This window comes from Telmatherina bonti (assembly GCF_933228915.1).
Source record: "Telmatherina bonti genome assembly, chromosome: 19".
NCBI classification, from domain to species: Eukaryota; Metazoa; Chordata; class Actinopteri; order Atheriniformes; family Telmatherinidae; genus Telmatherina; species Telmatherina bonti.
In genome coordinates this window covers 20,289,081-20,312,659 of record NC_136617.1, presented here as the reverse complement: position 1 = coordinate 20,312,659, position 23,579 = coordinate 20,289,081, and the positions used below count along the sequence as shown (strand labels likewise).

The 23,579-nt window shown below is 36.7% G+C and overlaps 2 protein-coding genes across 3 annotated transcripts; one reads left to right on the top strand and one right to left on the bottom strand.

The window, feature by feature from the left end:
• Positions 1 to 291: 291 nt before the first annotated feature.
• aunip (aurora kinase A and ninein interacting protein) lies at positions 292 to 2,418 on the top strand. Its single transcript, XM_079258723.1, has 4 exons — positions 292 to 639; positions 805 to 961; positions 1,076 to 1,170; positions 1,651 to 2,418. The coding sequence occupies exons 1-4, from the start codon at positions 547 to 549 to the stop codon at positions 2,101 to 2,103; spliced, it is 798 nt and encodes a 265-aa protein (XP_079114849.1). The 5' UTR covers positions 292 to 546; the 3' UTR covers positions 2,104 to 2,418.
• A 138-nt stretch (positions 2,419 to 2,556) lies between these two features.
• cap2 (cyclase associated actin cytoskeleton regulatory protein 2) lies at positions 2,557 to 23,326 on the bottom strand. Of its 2 annotated transcripts, none has more exons than XM_079258325.1 (14): positions 23,199 to 23,326; positions 21,027 to 21,306; positions 17,673 to 17,803; positions 17,442 to 17,542; positions 14,577 to 14,654; positions 8,466 to 8,609; positions 7,946 to 8,031; positions 7,246 to 7,351; positions 4,343 to 4,535; positions 4,094 to 4,257; positions 3,814 to 3,937; positions 3,654 to 3,736; positions 3,376 to 3,519; positions 2,557 to 3,248 (listed from the first exon to the last, which is right to left on the bottom strand). In XM_079258325.1, the coding sequence occupies exons 3-14, from the start codon at positions 17,791 to 17,793 to the stop codon at positions 3,165 to 3,167; spliced, it is 1,428 nt and encodes a 475-aa protein (XP_079114451.1). In that variant the 5' UTR covers positions 17,794 to 17,803; positions 21,027 to 21,306; positions 23,199 to 23,326; the 3' UTR covers positions 2,557 to 3,164. The 2 variants fall into 2 exon arrangements, with proteins under 2 accessions (XP_079114451.1, XP_079114452.1); XM_079258326.1 differs by having other exon boundaries at positions 21,027 to 21,450; positions 23,199 to 23,314.
• Positions 23,327 to 23,579: the final 253 nt, after the last annotated feature.

Sequence of the window (23,579 nt, the reverse complement as noted above, 5' to 3'; positions counted from 1 at the left end):
GTAAGAGCAAAAAATCGTGTTCATTAGCTTTATTAAAATAAGCCAAGTTATATATATATATATATATATATATGTATATTATATATATATTATATATATATATAAATAACTTGGCTTATTTTAATAAAGCCAAGTTGTCGGGTTTATATATATATATATATATATATATATATATATATATATATATATATATATATATATATATATATATATATATATATAACCCGACAACGATTAATTAAAAATATTATTGTACTTATCTATGAGGTTAATTTAAGATTATACAATATATCATGTCAAACTAAAAGATTAGATGAAGGCATATAGCTTTTAGCTAAATTAGCTAGCGCCGATTTTGTAGTTGCATGAATTAATAGAGTATAAATGAGTTTTTAGTGTATTTTTTCTTTTTTGAAATTATTTCACGCCCCTCATGAATATTAAGACAAAAAAAACTCGAAGCAAATTTAGTGGCAACGTATTTATGCCTCTAGAAAATGTAAACCCTTTTAATGTTTTGCAGCTTTGATAATTTTACTCAGGACTATGAAGATCCCTAAAGCAACACCACAAAAGTCTGCTCAGGAGGAATGTGGTGTTTGGCTGGACACTGTGCAACTAAAAAGAAAATCTAAACAGGTAATTACAGAAAGAAGCACTGTCCAAGAAAGCACTTGTTTGGTTTTCAGTAAAGTTGTGAATTCATACAATTTAAATACCAGGTAATAGCCTCTAATTCAGCTCCTGCACTTAAGTTATGTACATTGTTTGATAATATTTTATTTTGTACATCTTATTTTTCAGAAACATCCTGCCCGTCCTATTTTTAAAATGCTCAATCCCTTTGCTGAGGGTAGCGGGTACAGTTTGGCTGTTGCCCTCAACTTCACTCAGACCAAAATGGAAATCCCAAAGACCAAACAAAGCTCCATATCAACTTTCTTCACATCTAATCGAAGAGGTGAGGTGTTATAACTCCGCTAAAGGAAGCATTTTATGTCAAGTAAAATCTGTCTAAACATGGTAAGGGCTTTTTGTCAACATCTTGCCTCTGTTTTATACTCTTTCCTAAAAGTTCTCAATAAGATGTCTTCCTCTGAAGTACCAAACCCAGATCCACCTCATCCCCTTTCATCATCTACCTCATCTTCAACCACAGCCATGGCATCTGTGAGAAAAAGAGCGCGAGATATCAGTCTTATAAATTCTGATTTGTATGACGCTGCTGAGCCTGGAGTGAGCAATTGGCAATCTGACAAAAATTTGCCTGAGATGGATACAACCTTGGGGCAGAAACAAGTGGAGCACCATATACCTTCTCTTAACTTATGCTGTGTCTCTGAAGAAGACAAGTCTAAAATGTGTAAACCACCTCTGAGCAAAAGGAGACTGACTGAGAACTCCTTTTTGACAAACAACAAACAAGTTCTCCCACAGGCATGGAGTCAAGACCCACTGCTCACCTGTACCCAATACTCTGAAAGGGGATTTTACATCCCTGATAAGAAATCCACCACATCAACGGACGATAGCAGTTATGAGTCAAGTTTTCTTGACAGTCTACAGAATGAAGAAACCTTTGGAAATCTGATTGACGTTAAAGGGAGGACCTCAACTCAAAAACTCATTAAAAATTCTTCATTCTCTCAGACGGATGACGACAAAGAAAACAGCAAGTCTTTTAGTTCCACAACGACACACTCTTCTTTCACTAATTTTGATTCCTTGTCAGATCACAAATGGACTGAACCAAAAAGCGCTTCACCACAAAAACATACATCACAGCTTTGGAATAAGCTTAGAAAAGAGGAATATTTTGACACAAGGTGGACCAAACCGAACACCTGTCTTGTTAAAAAACCGCTACAGCAAAGCAGGGATGTTGATGAGGAAAGTTTGGCAACTTTGTTCACTCAGGATTCAGAGGGCTTCAAGGTGATAGCACATCGAAGTCTGCAAGCCAGAAGCCCACTTAAAGATCAGAGTAATCTAAACACTGATATTTTGAGAACAAATGATTACACATGTGTAGTGGAAGAGGACAATGAGGATGAAATGCTCTTTACTCAAGATTCTCAGGGAAACATGGTGATCAAACACTAAAAAGTATCCACATGGTCTCCTGGCTCTATTTTTCTTTAAACTCCTTGGATTTTCTTCCTACCTTGTTTCAGCTGCAGATCTTTTATATATTCTTGGACATTTTCGTTTATCTGCTATATATTTATTTTGTTATTGTTTTCACTTTTCTCTTCTTATGTAAACTCAATCTAACAGGCCAGAACTAAAAGCTTTATGCTTTATTTGGAAAAAAAGACACAATATTACACAGATTTTCTTATTAAATACATTTTAGTGTTGTAAATTATCCTCTGCCCAACATTGATGTCCTGCTACATTTTTGTATATAATAAAGTGGTTAATAAAGACATAATTAGTTTTTAATTGTGAATATGCCGCTGATGGCAATTATTACATGTGAAATTCTGTTTTGTTTTTTTTCATTCGTTTTGACCAGCGGATTTAATATGTGCAGCAGCTCTATGAACCTTTCACAGCAATCTAAGACTCTTTATTAAATAAACAATTTTAAGGACTCAAAAGATCATGACTGTGGCTATTGACAAAAAAGTTAAGTAATGCTAATTATGCTGTAACTCAAAATGAAACATTACATCACTGTCATTTACATGTTAAAAGAGTAACATAGGGTTTATTAGCCAGAAAATGCTTTGGATGCTATAACTTAGTGTATGCAAAAGACTGTATAATGCTTGACTTTTCATTTCATCTGGTTGTAAATGCGTGTATGCAATGACACAGTAATTCACATTAACATTGAAAAGTATTTTTTTTAGAATAACAAAATTAATAAAATTAAAAAAAAAAAACATGATAGTACTTACTCTGGCTTGCTGCATAATCTTACACAAATGCCTGTATTGCTATGGCACATACTGATATACTGGGTTTGTGTTACTGTAACCTGAGTACCTACAGTGTGGAGCTGTGTTGCAGCAACAGTGTCAAAGTGCTAGAGAAGATTATCACAAATTTACAATTACAGGATGAAAGAGATAACCTGGCATTGCTATTCATGAAATGCTTTTTGTACATGTGAGTAATGACATCAGCTAGACAGAAATGTTCATGTTAATGTTCAATCAGCCTGCTATCTCTGTGGGTTCTGTCACCAGTTTGGAGCCATCCCAAACAGTCTTGAACTGCTCTGGGACAGGAAACTCTCTCTGTAATACAAAGGAGAAAGTTGCTGAGTGGAGCTGCTACATAAAAGACACCACACAAAATAAATCAGGAAATGTTTGCATTTTAGCTTGTCTGTTATCTGCTGTTGCTTAGATACAAGATACTCACATAATCATCTTCTCCTTCTGGTATCAGGATGTTCATCTCAGAGCTTTTGGCACTAACAATGTCACAGTTTAGTGCATTCTTACTCAGGTAGACCTGGCAGCCTTCTGTCTTGTTTATGGAAATGGTGGGAACTGTTCCCAGAACCTACAGAAATGCAGAGAAAAAGAAAAGAACAACTAGCAAGTCTTTATGCCTTCATCACTGATAGTTTTAACATACTAAAAGGAAAAATGATAAGATTCAATAAATTTAGTAACTTATCGTGAATAGTTGCTCACTTGTAACTGAATAGCTTTGGAGTTGATGATTTCGACAATCCCAACAGCATTGTCAAAAACCAGTCCCAGCTTCTTACAGTTATCTGAGGGCTTGAGACAATCAGGAAGCGGAAAACTAAAGCCAAAAATGTCTTATCTGAACTATTTGCAGGCAACTCACCGACAATGATGGAGTTAATTTTTCCCTTAATTTGCAGTGTGGAGTTGTTACAATTGAAGATGTAGACCACCTGTTTCAGCTCTGTCTCTTCTATCACCAAATCATGTTTCTGCTCAAAGTTTTCCTGCAACAAAAAAGTTTCAATCTGTTTGTCACACATAGGCTGGACTGGATTATCTGGAGTAATGATTTCATTAGGAGTTAATGATGAATGTTTATGCTTTAAGAATGTAAAAAGGAATGATTTTTCAATAGCTTGTGATTGGAAAAGTTCACATACCACTCTCCATTTCTTTCCCTCCAACTCCAGTAGAGGAGGTCTTTTATGAACAGCTGCTCTGGGAGAGTTAGCAGGTGCAGCGTTCTTATTTTTGCCTGGTGACATTTGAGAGCGCAGATTGGGGTTCTTATGGGTCTTTTGCTCATCTGAGACGTGCTTCAGACCTATACATGAAAAGTACGCAAAACAATATATGTATATATTTTTTTTAAAAAGGATTTTGCTCTTTGGGGCCTAGCGAATACCTACCTTTAGTTATGTCCATGCCCTGGTTGAGTTGGGCAAATAATGCTGAGTGCTGGGCCGCTGCACTGTCTGCCTGTGAATTGCAGTCGTCATTTGTGAAGACTGGAGGAGGGCCGGGGGGAGGAGGGGGAGGAGGTGGACAGGGAGCACTTGGAGCCGGTGGGGAGTCGAACAGAGAAGCCGGAGCTAGAGGGCCCTGTGAGATGAAGGATGTCAGTGTTAAGATGGTGACACTTTGTTTAAAGATTGTCATCTTTTAATGAGGAAAGATGTAGCAGCTGGATTGGCAGCAACTGTTGTAATAAAAGTGTCCAGCAGGGGAAGTATTGCACAGGAAATACAAAGTTTGGTGGTAATGTAAGTCTTTTTACTAAAAACATAAATGAAAATTGTCAGATAGTATTCAATGCATTCAGAGATACACTATGCATTTGCATGTCGAGGTCACTTTAATTTTTCTCTTTCTGTAACCTCAAGGTTGCCTTTAAATCAAATCCGGTATATTTGAATTAAATGTCAGTATTTACAGTCTATGAACAATGTTTGACAGAACAGTATGAGTTTGCAGTGAGCTGTTTCATTTCTCTGATTTGTTGATAGTAAACTATCATCCTTTGTTTAATCATAAAGCTGCATACTGTCAAGCTGTCATAGAAAGATGCAGATTCATACACAAACCTTCTGGAGACCTCATAGACATATACACTTATCACACAACTTCAGGCTGCACAATATTCACTAGATGCACTCACGAGAGCTGAGACTTGACCTTTGACATGGGGCACATGTGTTGCACCCATCAGTGCTGAACAATACAGACCTGTTACACTGAACAGCTCATTGCATACCACCGGATTAAAACCAGTGTGTTCATGTGTGTTTATGCAAGGCTGTAAATCTCTAAGTGTTTGTGCGTGTGTTTTCACACACATTGAGCACAGTTTTTTTTTCTTTTGTCCCTTTTTAAATTTGAAGATCACTTGTTCTGCTCATTTTTCATTTGCTTAAGGGGGGTGGAGGAACTAACAATATATCAGTTTGTACAACCTTAAGTTAGAACTGCAGGAAATAATTAACTTTGGGTGTGAGAGATTTCTCTATGTATTTGTCTGTGACGCTAACATATATAATATATATATATATATATATATATATATATATATATATATATATATATATATACATATATATATATATATATATACATATATATATATACATATACATATATACATATATATATACATATACATATACATATATACATATACATATACATATATACATATATATATATATATATATATATATATATATATATATATATACATATGTATATATATATATATATGACTGGGGAAAATAACTAATTCAAATATCGCACAGTTTTAAATCTATAATGGATATTTTATTTGTTTTATATTTTTATTAAAGAACCAACAATTCAGTCATAGTATTAAAATAGTTGCCTGATCAGTAAGAGGACCAGACATAACTAAAAATGTGTAATTGGTCCATTTGGAGCTGTCATTTAAAGCATTTGTAAGACACTTTAAGGGCCACAGACTGGTTATCAATAAGCACTCAGGGAACAGCTGGAACAAATATTTGGATCTCACTGACTCAAGCTGTACAAAATGCAACATTCACACAGAGACACTGATTAACTAAAGCATTTTATTTATCTTTATTTCAGACTTTCAATATAAAATTAATTCCTATTTTGCCTTGAATCTAGTCTGTAACAATATTAATTACATGTTACGTCCATATGTTAACCTGTGGATGGCAGAGAATAAGCTTGTCATTAAACCCCAATGTGAGCAGCATATGACGGCTACGTTGATATGGGGCCAGCCCTGAAGTTTAGGTTACAGCACAGACTGAGTGTGTACACAGACCCTTTGTTGGGGTCCTTCTGTAAAGAAAACCTCCATTCAAGTAGACCCTGAGGACCACCTGTTAGTGCAACACACTCCCGTCATTGTGCGTTCACACACTGTGTCCCCCACATATATGCATAAGCTCTGTCGTCTGACAGCAGGAACAACAGCTGACAAACACACAGCCACTGCAGGTTCTCGGGTTTCGGCACATGTGGGCACAGTTGTTGAGCATTAGTCAGATTTTCATTGTCACATTAAAGGGAAAAACTCAACTTTTAAAGAGGAAACAGGAGGAAGCAGCTGCCTGTGCTTCTAAAGCGCAAAAGCTCACCTCAGAGCAACGAAGTTTGTCTAATTTACTTAACCCTTTGAACACATTTAGAGAAACCCAGGCTACGTCTTGCTAAGTTCTTAACAAGAAAGCAAATATATGCATGTTTACCCAAGCAATCTGCAAACCATTTATGAAAGGAGGAGCATCACAGCTGTTTTAAAAAGTGGGTTATTGTGAGTCCTTAGTTTGCTGAGATACTTCTCTATCTTACAAGTAAAAGATGTTAAGAGTGTGTTGAAAGATTTGTTTTCCCGCTGTGGTATTCTCTGGAGTTCATTGTGGATGAATGCTGAGGAGTCCCTGGGTAGACATCCTTAAACAGAAATGTGTGTAGGAGTGACAGGGGTTGTCTGCAAGCTCTGCAGAGCTGCGGTGTGCAGTCACTGAAGATAAGCTCATTCATTCATTCATGCTCTCTGCAGGGTTTTATGTAACCGACTGCTTCATAACTAAAAATGGAAGTGTACGCAAAAAGTAGCTAAAAATATCAAAGCCTGCGAACAAAGAATTAAAGAAAAACACACCTAAGATAACAGATTAGCTGTTAAAATTATGATTGTTTGTGTTCAAGAACATGTATGAGAGTTGAACTAAAAACAATCTAACAATAATAAACCACTTAAACTATCTGTTTTGATCAGTGTTATTAGAAAAGAATTTGTTTGTGACTGTGTTTGCCTGCTTACAGTCTTGCTCCACATCAGTCCTGTTGTGTGGTGCTGTTTGATGAAGGCTTGCATCTCGGTCCAGATTGACAGGTAGGATCGCACCCAGTCCACATGACGTCTGTCACTGGGTGAGTGGAGAAGTGTTAGAAAGGGGAAGAAAGTTAAGATAGGAGGGAGGATCAATCTCACGTTAATACGGCATATTTGTAAAAAAAAAAAAAGTTGGTCCAACTGAACCAAAAGTTTGTTTATACTGTCTATACATGAGAGAAGCAGGATTCAGTTTCTGTCAGTAACTAACAGAAATATACCTTTTAAAACAGCACATTGTCAAGTCATTAAGCTATTCATGTGCTTAGATGATTTTATTTTCCTCATAGTGAAGAGAAAACTTTAAATTATCACCACTGGTAACATCAAAATCCTGATAGCTGTGGTTCAGTTGTTGAAGTACTTAATGATTTATTGTTGTGCTGACTGTTCAAAATTTTTAGGTCATAATGGGATTTCAAATAAACAATGCTGGCACAGAAATCTCAAATCTCTGTCTTTGAGAGCCACTGTTCTGCAGGTTTTAGATACCTCTGTAACATATCTGATTCACATTAAATGGATACAAGCACTTGTTGTCAAGTTCTACAAATTAACCCATTAATTTGACTTGGCGTGTTCAATAGAGAAACAACTAAAATCTACAAAATCTATCAGACATATTTACGTTTCTTTGTACTCCTTCAAAACTCTGTTGGTGTAAAAAGTAGCTGCGTCATTCATCTCCTTCACATAGGGGCCAGGCTTCTGACTCTGAGACAGAAAAAGAATAATAAAACATACCAAACTATCAACAGATTTGTCTCCATTCAAGAGTAAAATGCAAAAAAAAACTTCACAGTGATATCTTGAAGTTCAATGTGTTGAAGTAGAAAGAAGTTTGTGACAGGAACTAATACAGACCAGAGACACTTTTAAAGATTTGTATTTAAGTCTTGAAGAGGCAATACTTTACTCTCATCCCAGATTTTGCACTGATGGGAAACAGAAATATTACAAGTACTATGTATCCATACTAATGGTTGTTTATGCAGTTTGCTCTGAGGGTCTGCTGAACATCATCTCAAGTGTAGAACTGTTTTTCTATCATTTCATAATAGTTACTTATGAATCTGTTAAACTGCTTGTGTACATAATCATTTTTCTATCAATGTCTATAATGCAACGCCATCTTTACTTTTCCTTACCACAGCCACCCATCCCAGAGCAGGAATGCTCTCGCTGACAGCTGAGAGGTGGTTGAAAAGGGAGCTGCCACGGTTTCGTTCTCTGAAATTCTGGATCTCCTGGATGTGATCTGAAATGGGCTTCAGCAGGTCTTGGAACTCTGTCTGTAGGAGCAGAAGGGAGGAGCAGAAGGATATAATATGCTGGAGAAGAAGAGCAGCAGAGTGGCAGATTGGAATTCAAAGCTACAGATCTTGAGTGAATACTTTTTAGTAAAACATAACCTTTCTACATGCAGAATTCTCCTAAACATATTTCAGATGTTACTCTTTTACAACCTGAGCTCCTCTGCACTGCCCACCCCTACAGATCCTGCTCTCACTCCCTCCCATTAATTCCTAAACTGGACTTCAGGACAGCATCTAATTTTATAAAATTTTTCCATTGGAACTTCCAGATCTCAGCTGCAGTATAGCTCATCTCGCAGCTCTCCGCTCCCCATCCCCATCGTTCTGTTCTTTCAAACATTCCTCTGTTCATGGGGAGATCCCTCTGTCCTTGTAAGGCATACTGCTACTCAAGTGTTTACAGTTTACTGATCACACATGTGCCTGCTCTCACACAGGTTCAGGAACACAGTGTTTCATCTGCAAATTGCTGCAGCAACATACTTCTTGTAATATGCAGGGAGCTGAAGGCAATATAAAACATTTATGGTTCATGAGTTGCACAAATGTCCTCCTTTCTGAATAAGAAAGGGGACATTCACAATTTATTGCATTCCAAGCGACTAAATACTCCTGACTCTATCTTCAGTTCCAAATTAATAATTTAAGACATTCGCATACTTCTACTTCTTATGGCTGATGCATGATTGTTTTCCTCAGTTAGTGGATTTCCTTCTACAATATTTTTTCCCATTGGTTTTACTTGGCCCTGTGATGGACTGGCAACCTGAATGAATGAATGAACGAATGAATGAATGAATGATTTTTTTACTCACTTCCCTAGAACTACTTTTGGAACTTTATGAGAATCTGAATAATGTATGACAAACATTATGAGAAAAAGGTTTTCAATCAAATGAATGCAGATATATTAAAACTTTTTTCACAAATCTTCAGTCACTGCAGCATCATTTTCAATGATTTCATGCTTGCGTGAACAGCGGTGATAAAAACAGAAGTAAATTGTTCAACAAATTCTTCCCCCAATCAAATGCACATGATCTTCATAAGCCAAAATAGACGTGCCCTTCTCTGAAGCAGCATCTGCTTTCATTTTCACAAGGGTCATCTAATATCTGCCTTTGAAGATTCATATCTTCGCTTTCCACAACAGATACTATACCTTCAGCAAAATGCAGAATTGTGTCAAATATAAAATAGCAGCTCCAATCTCTAATTTGGGTTTTCAACTTTTACTTAAAAATAAATAAATAAAGGAAGACACAATTGAGTTTAAGGAATGGTTCTTGTCAGGGTTTGTTTTCAATGTCTGTCGGATTGTATGATTATTAATAACAAAATGCAATGTAAACTGCATTGTAATATAAAAGGTAAAAAAAAAAAAAAAGATCAGTCTCTTCTAGAGAACAGACTATTCTTAGATTTATGATGATACATCACATTGGGTTTTGTCTAAAACTGAATTTAAAATGGAAACCTCCAAACGCTTCAATTTGCTTCAACTGTCTGATAAATACAGAGTTAAAACAGCCACATTACTCCTCTAACATCATTTTCACTACTCCAGTAAAGTTGAAAATAATTAAGCTGTCAGGCTTTCACAGCATCATCATCACACTGAGGGCCTAACTAGTCAGGTTCTATGTATTAAAATGTTTAGGAAAAAGTCCATCTGTGATGGGACAAGAACATCTAAAATCTGTGAAAACAAGTGTCTGCTGCAGTTTGGATGGGCTAAATGTATTATTTGGGCAATTATTTATTATTTATGATGTACACTTCAAGATTACATCTAACCATTCAAGGTAAATTTTGATAATGAGGATCTTGAGGAAATCCAAGAAGATCTTATTGGAAAAGTACATTTTGAAGCATTATGCATGGATAATGGCGTTATAATGAACTACTAGCTGTGAAACTATAAACATTGTGACTGCCACATATATTATATCTGTGTACCCCAGGAGTGTCCAGTTCCGGTCCTCAAAGGCCACAATCCTGCAGATTTTCGATATATCCCTGCTCCAACACACCTGTCTCAGGTTAATGGGTCATTGTGTAGAACTTTGTAGGCTGTTGAATCCATTTAATTTGAGTCAGGTCTTTTAAAGCAGGAATATATTAAAAACCTGCAGGACTGCAGCCTTCGACAACCGACTTTGGACGTTAATAACTTACATCATTAATAACTAACAAACCATAACTGAAGTCTCAATGATGGAAAGTTCATACAACTCTACATCAATATAACAGTGTTAGGGATTTTGTGACATCTAACATCAAAGTGGCAGAATGCAACCAACTGAATAACCCCTTTCCCTCCTTGCCCTGCACTTCCAAGCTTCTAAAAAATACAGGAAGACACTCTCTGGAGCTCGTGTTTGGTTTGTCTGTTCTGAGCTACTGTAGGGACTCAGTTGCTTGATGGACTCTACTGAAAAGGTTGTTTGAAATTTTAGTATATACTGCATTTTAATCCTTAGTGTAGTACTAAAAATATGTGATTGGTCCTCAAAGTTTACTCAAAGTTAATATTAAACTCTGTTTTTCAATTCAATTCAACTTTATTCAACTTTAGGGGGATTTTTTTTGGCTCAGGAATTCTGCTGTTCTAATTCAACATCAAATTATTTCCTAATAATGGATTTAAACAAAATTCTTACATTCATGGGATTTACCTATTTATATTGAATTGCTACAAATTATTAATCCTAAGCCACACAAAATTCAAATCAGTCAGAAAATGTTTTATTTCTATTTCTGTTTTCCTCCTGAGTTTTTGCTTTGTTTGTTTTTTTGCAATGAGCAAAAAATGTTCCTCATTTAGATCTCGATTTGACTAGACTGACAATGTAAATGTGATTGTGCCGATAATAACTCACACAAGGCCAAGATGTGGCAGTCGTGAATATAGACAGAGAGAATGAGTTGACAAAAAGGCTGAAAACTCAGCTTATGTTATCTGATGCACTGAGCTCAGAGTGTTATAACAGCACAGACCTTGACTTCCTATACAAGCAGTGGATCAAGCAGGTTTGTAATGCTCTGAAATTCCAGTGTATGTGTGTGTGTGTGTGTGTGTGTGTGTGTGTGTGTGTGTGTGTGTGTGTGTAAAACACCAGACCCAACCCACACAAGTTGTTCATAGGCCAACCTGAGGTTACCCTACAAAGAAACGCCCACTTTCTCGGACTCCCTCTTTCTTTGTTTTGCAGCCTAACTCTACTCTCTCACCCACCTACCCAGCCAGACACACACACACACACACACACACACACACACACACACACACACACACACACACACACACACACACACACACACACACACACACAGACAACAGTCTCAAATATAGAACATGCCCATAAAAAGTCAGAGAGCACAACAGGACTGTGCTGGAGAGAAAGGCCTTGAGTTTATAAGATATGCTTGTGTGTTTGTGTGTGAGTGGAGAGACAGAGCACTGCCCGGTCACAGATAATTCTGAACATTTGTATTGACTATAGAAATAGACATGAATGAGGGAGGTTGTGTATGTTTGTGAATTTATTGGAAGGAGGAAGAAGGAAGAACTGTATGTGTGCAATATATCTGTGCATTGATACTTTTCTAGGTCATGTTGACTGTAGAGATATGATGTTCAAACCTTTCTATGCTACACAACCCTGTGTTACAGTGTTCTTTAAAGTCAAATAATCTAAAATTATAAAAATGTAATGTTGCTGGACACAATCAGTCAACATAGTCTTCATACCAAAGCATGAATTGAACTCAAGGCTTTCTGTTGATGACTTCTATGGTTTGTGTTTTCAGTCGCCTCACAGCTCCTCAGGCCAAGCCTTTCACTGCTTTTCTTGCTGAAACCTTAAGGTTAAAAATAAGTCAATAATGAAGCAGAGCGAGTGGTGACAAATTTCTAAAATATTTCTTGTAGTTTTCTTGAAGTTTCTTTTACCTGTCTGATTTTGCCTCTGCCATTCTTCTGGAGTTTTTAGTTCAAGCTCTTTAAAGTTGGCAAAAATTCTTTGTAGGTGTACATTTTAGCTATTCAAAGGTTGTAAAGGAAGTTAGATCAGGACTCAGTGGTGACCAGTAAAAGTCTTTTTCCTTTCAAACACTTTGTTCTTTGTGTTTTACAGCGACCCTGCATGATACAATCTCTACTGTACTCTATTTCAAAAAGGATTTTCTTTCTTTCTTGTCTTCATTTATTTATTCAAAGTGAAGAACTGTATCTTGTTTAATTTATTCACTGAACATTATTCCCAAAAGGCTGTGGTTCATCAATGAAAGTCTTCCTTTTGGTGGCTATCTTTCGATGGCTGCATGATCTTTGGTTTTTGGTCAGGCATTCAATATACTGTGTTTCATTTAGTTGAAATAACGTTAATGGTTGCTCTGAGTGATTTTAAAGTTCTTTATATGTCTGGTAATATTTTTTGTATTCCACACTTGCTTTTAGAGAATTCTAAATATATATTTCTTCAGCAATACACCAGAAAGTATCTCAGTGGCTACATGACTGAACATTTTCAATATAGCTACATTAACATTTTTGTATTTGATGAGTAGCACATGAAATAGTTATATTTTGAATAAAAACATTTCTGTTGACCTCAGACAATTGTCTTGTTTCACCATTAAGAAAAAAAAGGAACAAGGAAAAGAAACTTTTTGTGCAGTAAAACCATTCAGCAGTTAATTCAGGTCCTGTTAACACTGAAAAATAAAAAGTAATTTAAGTCATTTTATTAGTAATATTCTTTCTTTTTTCTTCTTTTGAAAACTTGAAATATAGAAAAACAATTTAACCAATGAATAGAATTTATGTCTGCACTTAATCTTGTTATTTATTTTCGTGAACTTCAACTTTTTACATTTTTACCAAACTTTTCTCAGTAAACAAAACCGCTGAATAAGTATTTATTTTTGAAGACATCTCGCTTAAAAAAGATTTTCATACTGCTTGCAAGAATGCTGGACAGGACAAGCTAAAAAATAAGGTTACACCTTTAGGTTTGATTGTGTTCCTGTTATTTAACAATAAGAGGTACACATCGCCTAATACAGGGTTTGAGAAAGACTTAAAATTTTGAAGTCTAAACTTAGTCTGTAGTTTGTTTGTATTTTTTGGTTTTCGCCAGAGATGCTAAATTCCATCTGCCACCCCCATTTCTATTGCCTTTGACACTTTTACCCTTCTTCTGTTTCTTTCCCCCTCACTGTGTAAAAACCCATACTCAGTCCTTGTTTTTATTTCTGACTATCAATGAATACCCTTTTCACCGCCCCTCAACCAGTGACCTGACTGTCTGGGAGTAATCACTTCCTGGTGGGCTCTGTGGACCCTGTGACACTAACACACACAACAACAACAGCAAGCCAAAGGGATGATATCATATTGGTTCTCTCATACACACACAACTTTCTCTCCCACCCTCTTTTACTCTATACGTGAACATGTTGGGAATGTGTTGTATTAGCATTTTCTTGGTCAAAGAGCATAGTAATCCCTCTGTGAACAGCCGTCCTGCTGGGGAACACAGGAGGGGCACTGACTGCACAGGACTGAGATTCAGTTCATATCTCTGTCGGGCAGCTGTTAAATGAGAAACATTTAATGCAATTTGGACCTGAATGTCATGAGAACTGCACTGTGGTTCACTCCAACTGTGGTGACAACCAACAACTGAGGGTGAGGCAGCCTTCATCCCCCACGATTTTTAATGAAATGGCTTAACCCATAGTCCTCAATCAATGGATGTTAAGACGTTCTGAACACACTCAGAAGGCATCGTGAATGCCTTTCAGAATGCCTTAAGGTGCTCAGAACGTGTTCTCGACACGATCGGTACGCACATTTTGAAGATGTTTTGACACACGTTTTTGGCACAACCGGCCTTCCATATAGCAGGTTAACAGTGAAACTTTCAGGTGTTGTACCTGCGCAGGTTCCTGGTGTGTGGCAGCCATCTTGAGGAAAGTTCTCTGTGTCTGTAATGCCTTGTTCACCATCTCTGCCTGCCAGTCAGAAACAAGACAATATCAGGTATGTTAACACAGAAAAATACTGATGTTTGTGATCTAAATATAAATAATAATAAGTGCGCTAAAAATAAGAATAAAGACGATAAAAAGACATTGTGGAAATTGTAAAACAGCATGTTTATTTAAGTTCTCAACACACCTTCTAAACAAAACCCCAGAAACCCCTTGTTTAAAGACAAGGTGTGCTTCATAGGCCAAAGACTGTGCTCGGGGTTCTTCAGCTATTGTGAACATACTTCTAACTGCATGATGAATTATGTAGGAGTCCACTACAACATCAACATTATTTGCTACAGAAATACAGACAGTGAAACTGTCACAAAGTTTGGGATAGTCCCAGCTAGCTGTGTGTGTGTTTGATACCTTCCTTTCACAAGCTAAAGGAACCACCAAGGAGGTTTTCTCCAAATAAGGAGGTCTACAAACTTAAAGAAACTACCCTTGTCTCTTGGTCATGGTTTCCTCCAACACTCCATTCAGAAATTGGACACAGAGATAGAAATCTTCTCTAATAATTAAAATCAAATACATGCATCCTGTGTTTTACATTCCTGACTGTTTTTACTCTCTTTTGGAGCTCTTTTTATTATCTTGGATCAATTCCAAAGACACAGCACAACTAGTACTGCCAAATGGCAAAAAAAAAAAGATCCCCCTAAAAGGGAGTTCTGGTCATTACCAGATAGAAAAATGTGTTCTAATAGAAATCTGATTGATGAAGGTAAAGATGAGTTCAATCATACTCCCATCCCTGGCTCTGTAGAGAACAGGAAACCCATGTGCATATTGCCTTCTTATTTCTGAACTGTGGACCTCCCATACATACAAGACTGAATCTGTTACTGAATCTGTTACTGAACAACTTAACTGTGTCTTCAAGACATGACTAGCATTTCTAACAATGACCTATTTAAAGAGAAGTTATTCTAAAGAGCTTTCATTTCATGGTGTAATCTAATTTGAAAGATAAAAAAAAAACGTCATACAGAATCAGAAGATATTCATTAAGGACTTCATGTTCTGCTTGTTAGAGAGATATTGAGAAGATTCTATTAGTTTCAGCTCTATACATTAATTTCATAGCAATTATGCTAGATTAAACAAGCACATGTAATGCATTCATAAATTAATTTAAAAATTATGGCAAGTTGTGTTACATTTCAGTGCTAAGATAAGCTTATGAGCAACCGACTCAGGTACAGATGACAGAGAGAAAAAATATAATAATTGGCCAAAATCATAGTCAGCATATGGCTAAGCATGTAAAAAAATATTGCATGCTTAAAAAGAAAACTATAACATTATGTTTAACAGTATAACCAAGGTTAATTTGACATTTTCTTTCTTTTCAAGTTTTAAAATTGTTTTTAAACACTTCTGCAAATAGTTTTTCCTGCTGCTTTTTTTTTTTTTTTTAGATAATTTTCACATACATCCAGGAAAAGATTATTATTTTTGTGAGTTTTCTTGGATATTCTACACACACTGCTCTCTGAGGTCAGTCCACAGCTGCTTGATGATATTTAGAGTGGGGTGAGGGGCATAGAAAATCTTCAGATGGCTTATGTTGGTGTAGCCTGTTGCAGGGCATTAAGTTTAATGAATGATCATTATTCTATTCTAGAGGCCATTATAGTTTTTTTTTTAAGCTGTGTTAGTTTCAGAGTTGCATTTTTGTTTGTTTGTTTATTTTAATCCCTCTACCAATGACATGTCCTCTGTCCCACTGGATCAAAGACAAACAAAAACAAACAATACAACCTAAATCAAATCCATTGTTAATGTATCCACCTCAGTCCTGAACAGCCAAAAATATCCATTTCTATGCAAACATCTACATGAGCGTTATTAGGTTCAGTATTTGTTTGTCTTCAAAAATATCTTCATTCATTGTGAATTAAAAGTTAAACCTTCACATGATCAGTCAACAGGACTTGAGTCTAGCGTGCATTGGAAATAGTTACATGTGCATTTTTAAAATCGTGATGCTAAATTTTATGGTGATGACACTGAGATTTTTTTGTCTTCTATCCCTTCCATTAAGTTCATTTTAGTATATCCAGGAGAAGCAGAGCATAACCTTTGGTCTGGAGGTGTACGACACCATCACACCTTCTTGGAATAATGCATAATTTTCTCACCTCACACTTTGACCCAAATGCTGTTTTTTAACGCTTACTTCTTGTTTACCTCACATGTAAATGGATGAGGATGATTTTATGATTTCTCTTACCCTCATCCTGTTTGGGTATTGGGATTAGTCCATGATGACTGACTTTAGAAACAGAGTTGATTCTGAATGTTTATTAAACTTTAAAATATCCTGACTTACACTCTTTTAATAATATCTGTGAACCCCTTAAAGCCTTAACCAGGTGAATTTGAAGGTGCAGAAACATTGAAATGAAGTTCTAAAAATTGTCCAAAAAAACCCCCATCCTAATCTTATCTATTTAACACACTAAAGAAATTGATTTGTTGTTGATATAGTTTAAATTTAATATGTTTTTGGAGATCAGTTCATTATTTTATCTCTTAACTTTTCACGGTAGCAGATGTATTAAGAGTGTGTCCAAAGAACCCCATTGAATCTAGACTGACACTTGTTTCAGCCGACAGTAGATTGAGACACCTGCTTTACTGCGGCTGTACATTTCTATAGCAACAGTTGTCATCAACAGCTGGCACTTGGCAGCATATTCAAGTGGCTCATTATTCACTTCAGTTAGGAAAAAGTTTTTTTTTTTCATCTCAACTTACATGTTTCTCCACATCGCTTCCTATAGATTTGCTGTAGTTCAGATAGTCTGACACTGGACCTTTCATCAGCACATCGAAGGCCTCCACACAGTGAGATAAACCTGGAAACACAGAGAAAGCACTGATCGTTTGCTCAGCTTGACATAGCAACAGAGCAGGAGTGAACAAAGGGGAGCTGATTTTCTTAGTATTGGTGTCAGTTTTGTTTAGTTTTTTTTATACTGTACATACTTGCTCCATCTATCCCATTGACACAGTTCCCATTAGCCATCCCATTGGATGCTTGCATCATAATGGACATCTGCTCCAGGCGAGTCACAGCTTGCTCCAGACGCTGCATTAAACCTTCCATGGTGATGAACCTAGAGACAAAGGCAGAAATAGCTTTTCTATGAGTCTAGACCTAGAGCAGGGGTGGTCCTCAAGGGGTGCTGTGCTGTGGTTCTTGGATGTTTCCTGCTGCAGTTCACCTGAATCAGATTGATGTGTCAACTTGATTGGGCAGAATTTGACATCAAACTGTTGAGGAGAGATATTTAATTTGAATCAGGTGTGTTGGTTCAGGTAGACAACTTAAACTTGCAGGATAGTGGTCCTTGGAGCTGGACACCATTAGTTTATAGTGATTTTGGAACTATAATACATGTCTAAGCTTGAGGTTTTTTTTGTCATGTTTTCCTTTAAAGAAGATCTGAGCAGCAACCGTGGATAGATTCAGTTTTCACCCTTCCAAGAAGTTGCTCTTGATTTTCATGAAAACTAAATCAAGTCAGTGTAGTTGGTTAAATATGAACACTGTCATTGTTTGAACTATCCATCCCACTGCCGTAGTCACGGGCTCCGGCTTTGAACACAGGAATAAATACCATAATTAAGTTAAAAGAGGTCAGAAACTCATGCTAGGCAAAGGAGAGAATCCAACAACAAAGCCGTAAAGAGATCAGTGAAAAAACATGTCTGACAAAATCAAGAATATTTTTAGACATAATGAACAAAAAGGCATGACTTTCGATTTGGAAAGTCAAAAGTAAAGGCATGCACATAATAAATAACACAAAGCACTAGAACTATGACAAGGACTAATCATAGGTAACTTTATTCAAAATCTTTTGTTGGATTAGCATAATCAATTGTATACAAAGAGTAAGTAAACATTATTACACTCACAGACGTTGCAATAGCCACACTCGGCCTCTTGCTTTAACACTGAGCAGCCATATGTCTCACCATGAAGCGATGCAGGCCTGCTTCCAATATTCATTAGTCAACAGAAGAGGAATTCAATCCAGCAACCCACTGCATGTTTACGCAAACTACTGCTAGGTAACACACACTTTCTAATCTTAAGTGAACCTGCAGCAAACAGTCCAGCAGAGTGCATAATAAACTTTTTAGAAAATTCCTTTTCAAAATGATTTAAACTCAAATAAACACAAAGAAGCTCTGCAATAACATGCTAGCTAATCAGGCTGCCTGATGTCTGTAATATTTGTAAATAATGTTTAGTAATTATGTGCAGCAAGCATGTCCTGATGGGTCATGGAGTCATCTCTCAGCAGCGCTCTCACCCAGCAGTGCCACATGCCTATCGCAGGACTCAGATGTTATTTCTGCTCTGTGGGTCACAACAACAGCTCTCAGGCAATACCAGAAACCTGGAGAGCTGGAGCTGGATATATGACATTAGGTCTGAAAAGAACCAGAACATCAACTTTACAACTGTTAAATCAAGTAATAAATAAGGGTTTTGGTTAGATTTTTATTATAACTTACAAGTGTCTCTGGTAATGTGAGCGTAAGCTGAAAAAAAAGTTATGTAAGGCTGTAAGATGAGGTCAACCAGGTGATGAGCTCATCACTGGCAACAACACTGAGGATGGTTTCAGAGTTTAATTTGTACAGTTTTGAGTATTTTAATTGTGTGTTGCAGACATTGTAGTGTTGATATAAATTTTCATGTATTTATTACTAAAACAAGTAACTCATGAACAGAAAATTCATTCGCGAATAATGGAAAAATGTTTGTTGCTGTGCTGTGGTTTAAAATTTCTATAATTTATAAACAATGGTAATCTATAAAATAGTGACTAAACGTTTTGGGTCCTGTGACCAATATGTCTTGTGTTTTAAGATGAGGAAGAGAGGCTTGGCATCGAGTAACCCAGAAAAATAGGACTTGGATGCAATAAATTATTTGAGTCTATTGAACCCAACGCTGGCCATGTTGTTTGTATTTTATAATTAATTAGCTGACAGCTGAAGTAAAACATGATTCAGAGTGCAAGGAAACAATGACCAAATCCTGGTAAAGGAAGAAAAAGCCAAAAAGCAGATTCAGGTATTCAACTTGACCACCACATGTGTAGCTCCATCTTCCATCCAAATACAGATTTTCTTGCCTTTAAATGTGATACAAAAAAAAAATGTGTGACTATTTCAAACTACAGACTGTGTTTCTTCCAAGGATTCATTTTCATGTCCAGTTGTATGAAACATAAAGAAATTTGTATATGTGGAAATGAATCAAGAAAACAATATTTTATAATCATTCCATGTATGAGACCAGGTTGTAAAACAGAAGGCAATTAAACTCAAATAAGAAAAAAGTCTTACAGTTGTGCTCAAAACTTGGTCAAAACCACAAAGCAGAGCTGGCCATATCTGTCCTGATTGTACTGTTTGTCTGCCAAAGTATCCATGGCAATGTACAAGCATGCCAAATTATGTTCTTTTATTCTCTATGAATGAATTAATTCAGCTCATATCATAACAACCAAAAGTTTAGCCAGGCATTTGTGTCAGAAAAACTGTATGTGAAAATATTGAGAAACAAACTGTTATGATGTTGTATATCACTTGGTTTTCTTTTTTTAAAGATGTTTTTGCAAGTCAGTCTGCAACATAAAGACTCAAACACAACAGCTGAGACAGCACCCATGCTCCTGCAGTGGAAAAATATGAGTGACTTCAACCTGACCCCCGTGTGTGTGTGTGTGTCTCCTGAATAGTCCAGCCTGGTATCTGATCTTTGGGTCTATATTGGGCCACAGCCTGCCGTTTGTGGCTGTGGGCCCTCTGTGAAAGGTTCACTGAGCTTCCTGTAAACCACTCTGGGACAATGTGGAAAAAAAAGAGGAAGAAAAACTTGTTGCTTCACATCACATCAAATAACACCCTATCCATGATGGTTTTTAACTTGAAAACGGTGCAGAAGGGCTAAGGTGTATTCCAGGTGGTCCTCAGTCTCCCCAAAGATGGGGAGAACACCAACATGTTGCAATCAAAGTCAAGATGACCCGTCATGTTAGCAGGACTTTCTGCGCCTCTTATTTCTGAGGTATTTAAACCAGCATCACAATTTCATTCAAAAACAAAGGATAAAAGGGAAAAAACTGCAGGCAGAATTATATATTGCGCCAATTCCTTGCAGCAGTACAAAAAGACAAGCAGCAGGTGATGAGGTTCAGACATTTCTGCACAAAGACGCCCCCTCCCTCCCTCCCTCCCACCCACATCATCCCTCCGCTGCGTTCACTTGTTTTTTGTTTGTTTTATATATATGTACATAATTTCAAAGCGGCTTACCTCTCTTAAGAACTGTATTTTCTGTCGGGATGTTTAGTCGCGGTTGTCAGTGTTTCTCGGTGCAGGTCCGTGGTTGTGCGCTGTAGCCTTAGTCCTTCCTCCCTTCCACGTCTCACAGCTGCACGGCGGCACCGGCGACTCTTCCGGGAAGTCCTATTTAAGCAACACGATGAACCTGAGAGCCACACAGCACGCAGCTAGACCAGGACCATGACTCAGTCAGTGCCGCAATATCTCCTCTGGGGCGACCTCGTAGACAGTATGGCAGCCTCTGAGAACCCTGCCAAAAATAGACAGACGATTGACGGTGGTCGTCTCCCGAGGGAATGGTCCTAAACTTGGGAGTCATCATCATTAAAGCAGTTTCATGGGAGAGAGAGCCAGTTTGAGACCCCCACTTGGAAATTCCCGTTTTCATCTTTCCCTAAGAACAAGAATAAGAAGACGAGAACTGCAGTGTTGTCAAGAAATGCTGGTTTAAGTCCATGTTTCACGTACTGATCAGAAACCATACTGTTAGATACAGAAAACCTATTTAGGTTTAGATTGTAAACTAGACAACCTAAAAGAGCACAAACAGTCCTGTGTCAGTTTTAAAGGGCTTTGGAAAATATTTTACACAATTGCTTAAAAATGGACCTACATATCTTTTGGCTTTTTCTCTCTTTATGTTTAAATGTGATCATAAGGCTGCTTGGTTATATATATATATATATATATGACCTATACATAGGTGGCGTTTGTTTGTCTGCATTTGTCTGTTAGCAACATGACCTTTTTAATGTTATGGACTGGTTTTTAGAAAATTTTCAGGAAATCTCACAAATAAAATGTGGAACAAGTGATTAGATTTTGGGGATGATGCAGGATTTTTTTTTATTTTTTATAAAGGATTCTTTACTTTTGGGAGATGGATGGATAATTTTGCTTTTAAAGTTACTTAAAAGCTGTTCATTCACACCCACATTTAGATGCGCATGCCTACAAAGGAGCTCCTCTTTTCATTTGCTTTTTATTGAATGTTTCTGAAATTTATGTGTTGTCAGGTTCCCTGAAGATATGTTTACGTGTATCTTTACATGTCATTATTATTCTATATTAGGTATCCTGTAGTTCCACAGTACTGAAGCAATTTGTGTGTGTATATATTCTGTCATTTTGGCAGTTTAGACAAAATTTTCCTTCACTCTTTAATTCTTCACCTTTCTCTCATTTCTTTTCTTTATTTCCTTTTGTTCTCTTTTCCTACCTTCCCCTCCCTTGCTAGGTTCAGCATTGCCATGTAAGGACTGATGATTAAAATAAAAAATAATTATAAAAAAAGATTCAGATAATCAAGGGCAGCCAAAAGACATGTCTCCCTTGGTAGAGTAAATCTGCCTGGCTAAATGGCACTCAGACTGTCATTCTGTAAGTTATACAATGCTGGACAGGACAGGGCAAAAAAAGTACTGTCCATAATGGATAAAAAATTATTTTTTATTATTAAATTGATCCAATAGTTTCTTCCTGTATCAGCCAATTTCAAGATGCTGTTTTTTGTTTGTTGTTGTTGTTGTTTTTTTTAATTTTATTAATAATTTTAAGCTTGTTTTTAAGTGTTTTCCCTTACTGCAAACATTAGGACAACATCTGCACTGCTACATGACTGCATGTTCTACACAGTATATTGGATTTTTTTTTTTTTTTTTTAATGAAATACTGTTTAGATATTTCCATAAACAACTATTTAAAATATTCATGACTGACTTAACATGCTCCTTCCGTAAAACTGAAAGAAATATTAGTGGGCAAAGTCTAACATATCGACCAACCTAGCCTATATTTGAAGGTCTCATTCTCGTGGAACAACAAAGGCCTATACATGTTTTGGATACCAATAGATGCTATCCAGGCAACATCTCTTCAGAATAGGTCATGTATATTTCAGCAGAGAAAATCCATGCTTTGTTGGCTCTGTTATAAAGAGACTGGGTGCTAAGGTAAAAATATTTATTTTCATGAGGCAAAAAGATATTTAACAACCACTATAAAGTCAGTAAACCTATGAATAGGTCAAAAATGAATTAATTAATATTAATGGCTTTCTATGAAGGAGTAAAAGATTAACAAACTAAATACCACCATCTTCTAATAATCCTCCAATGAACAAGTGTCGATTGCTAAACTTACCTTCAAGGGCAAATCAGAAAAGCAACACAGCTCTACATTATATTTTGAATGTAATGACAGTGTTAAACTTGACACAACATCAAGCTACTGCTACTGCTTTCACCCATCCGGCCTTGCTGCATCCATGCTGCGTCATAGTTACCCACAACTCACAGTATGTGCCCCAGTTTCATGTTTCACTGGTGACCAAAATACTCCTCTGACCTGAGAGAAAGATGGCAGTGAGGGAGCAGGACGAGGAGTTCACTCTTTTTAACATGACTTATTAATGGGGGAACAGATCAATCATTGATAGAGTGAGTCCTTTATCGTGTGTCAGTTGTATCCAACACACCAAACCTCACTGGATATAATGTTAACATTGGTGTTTCTCAAATGGCC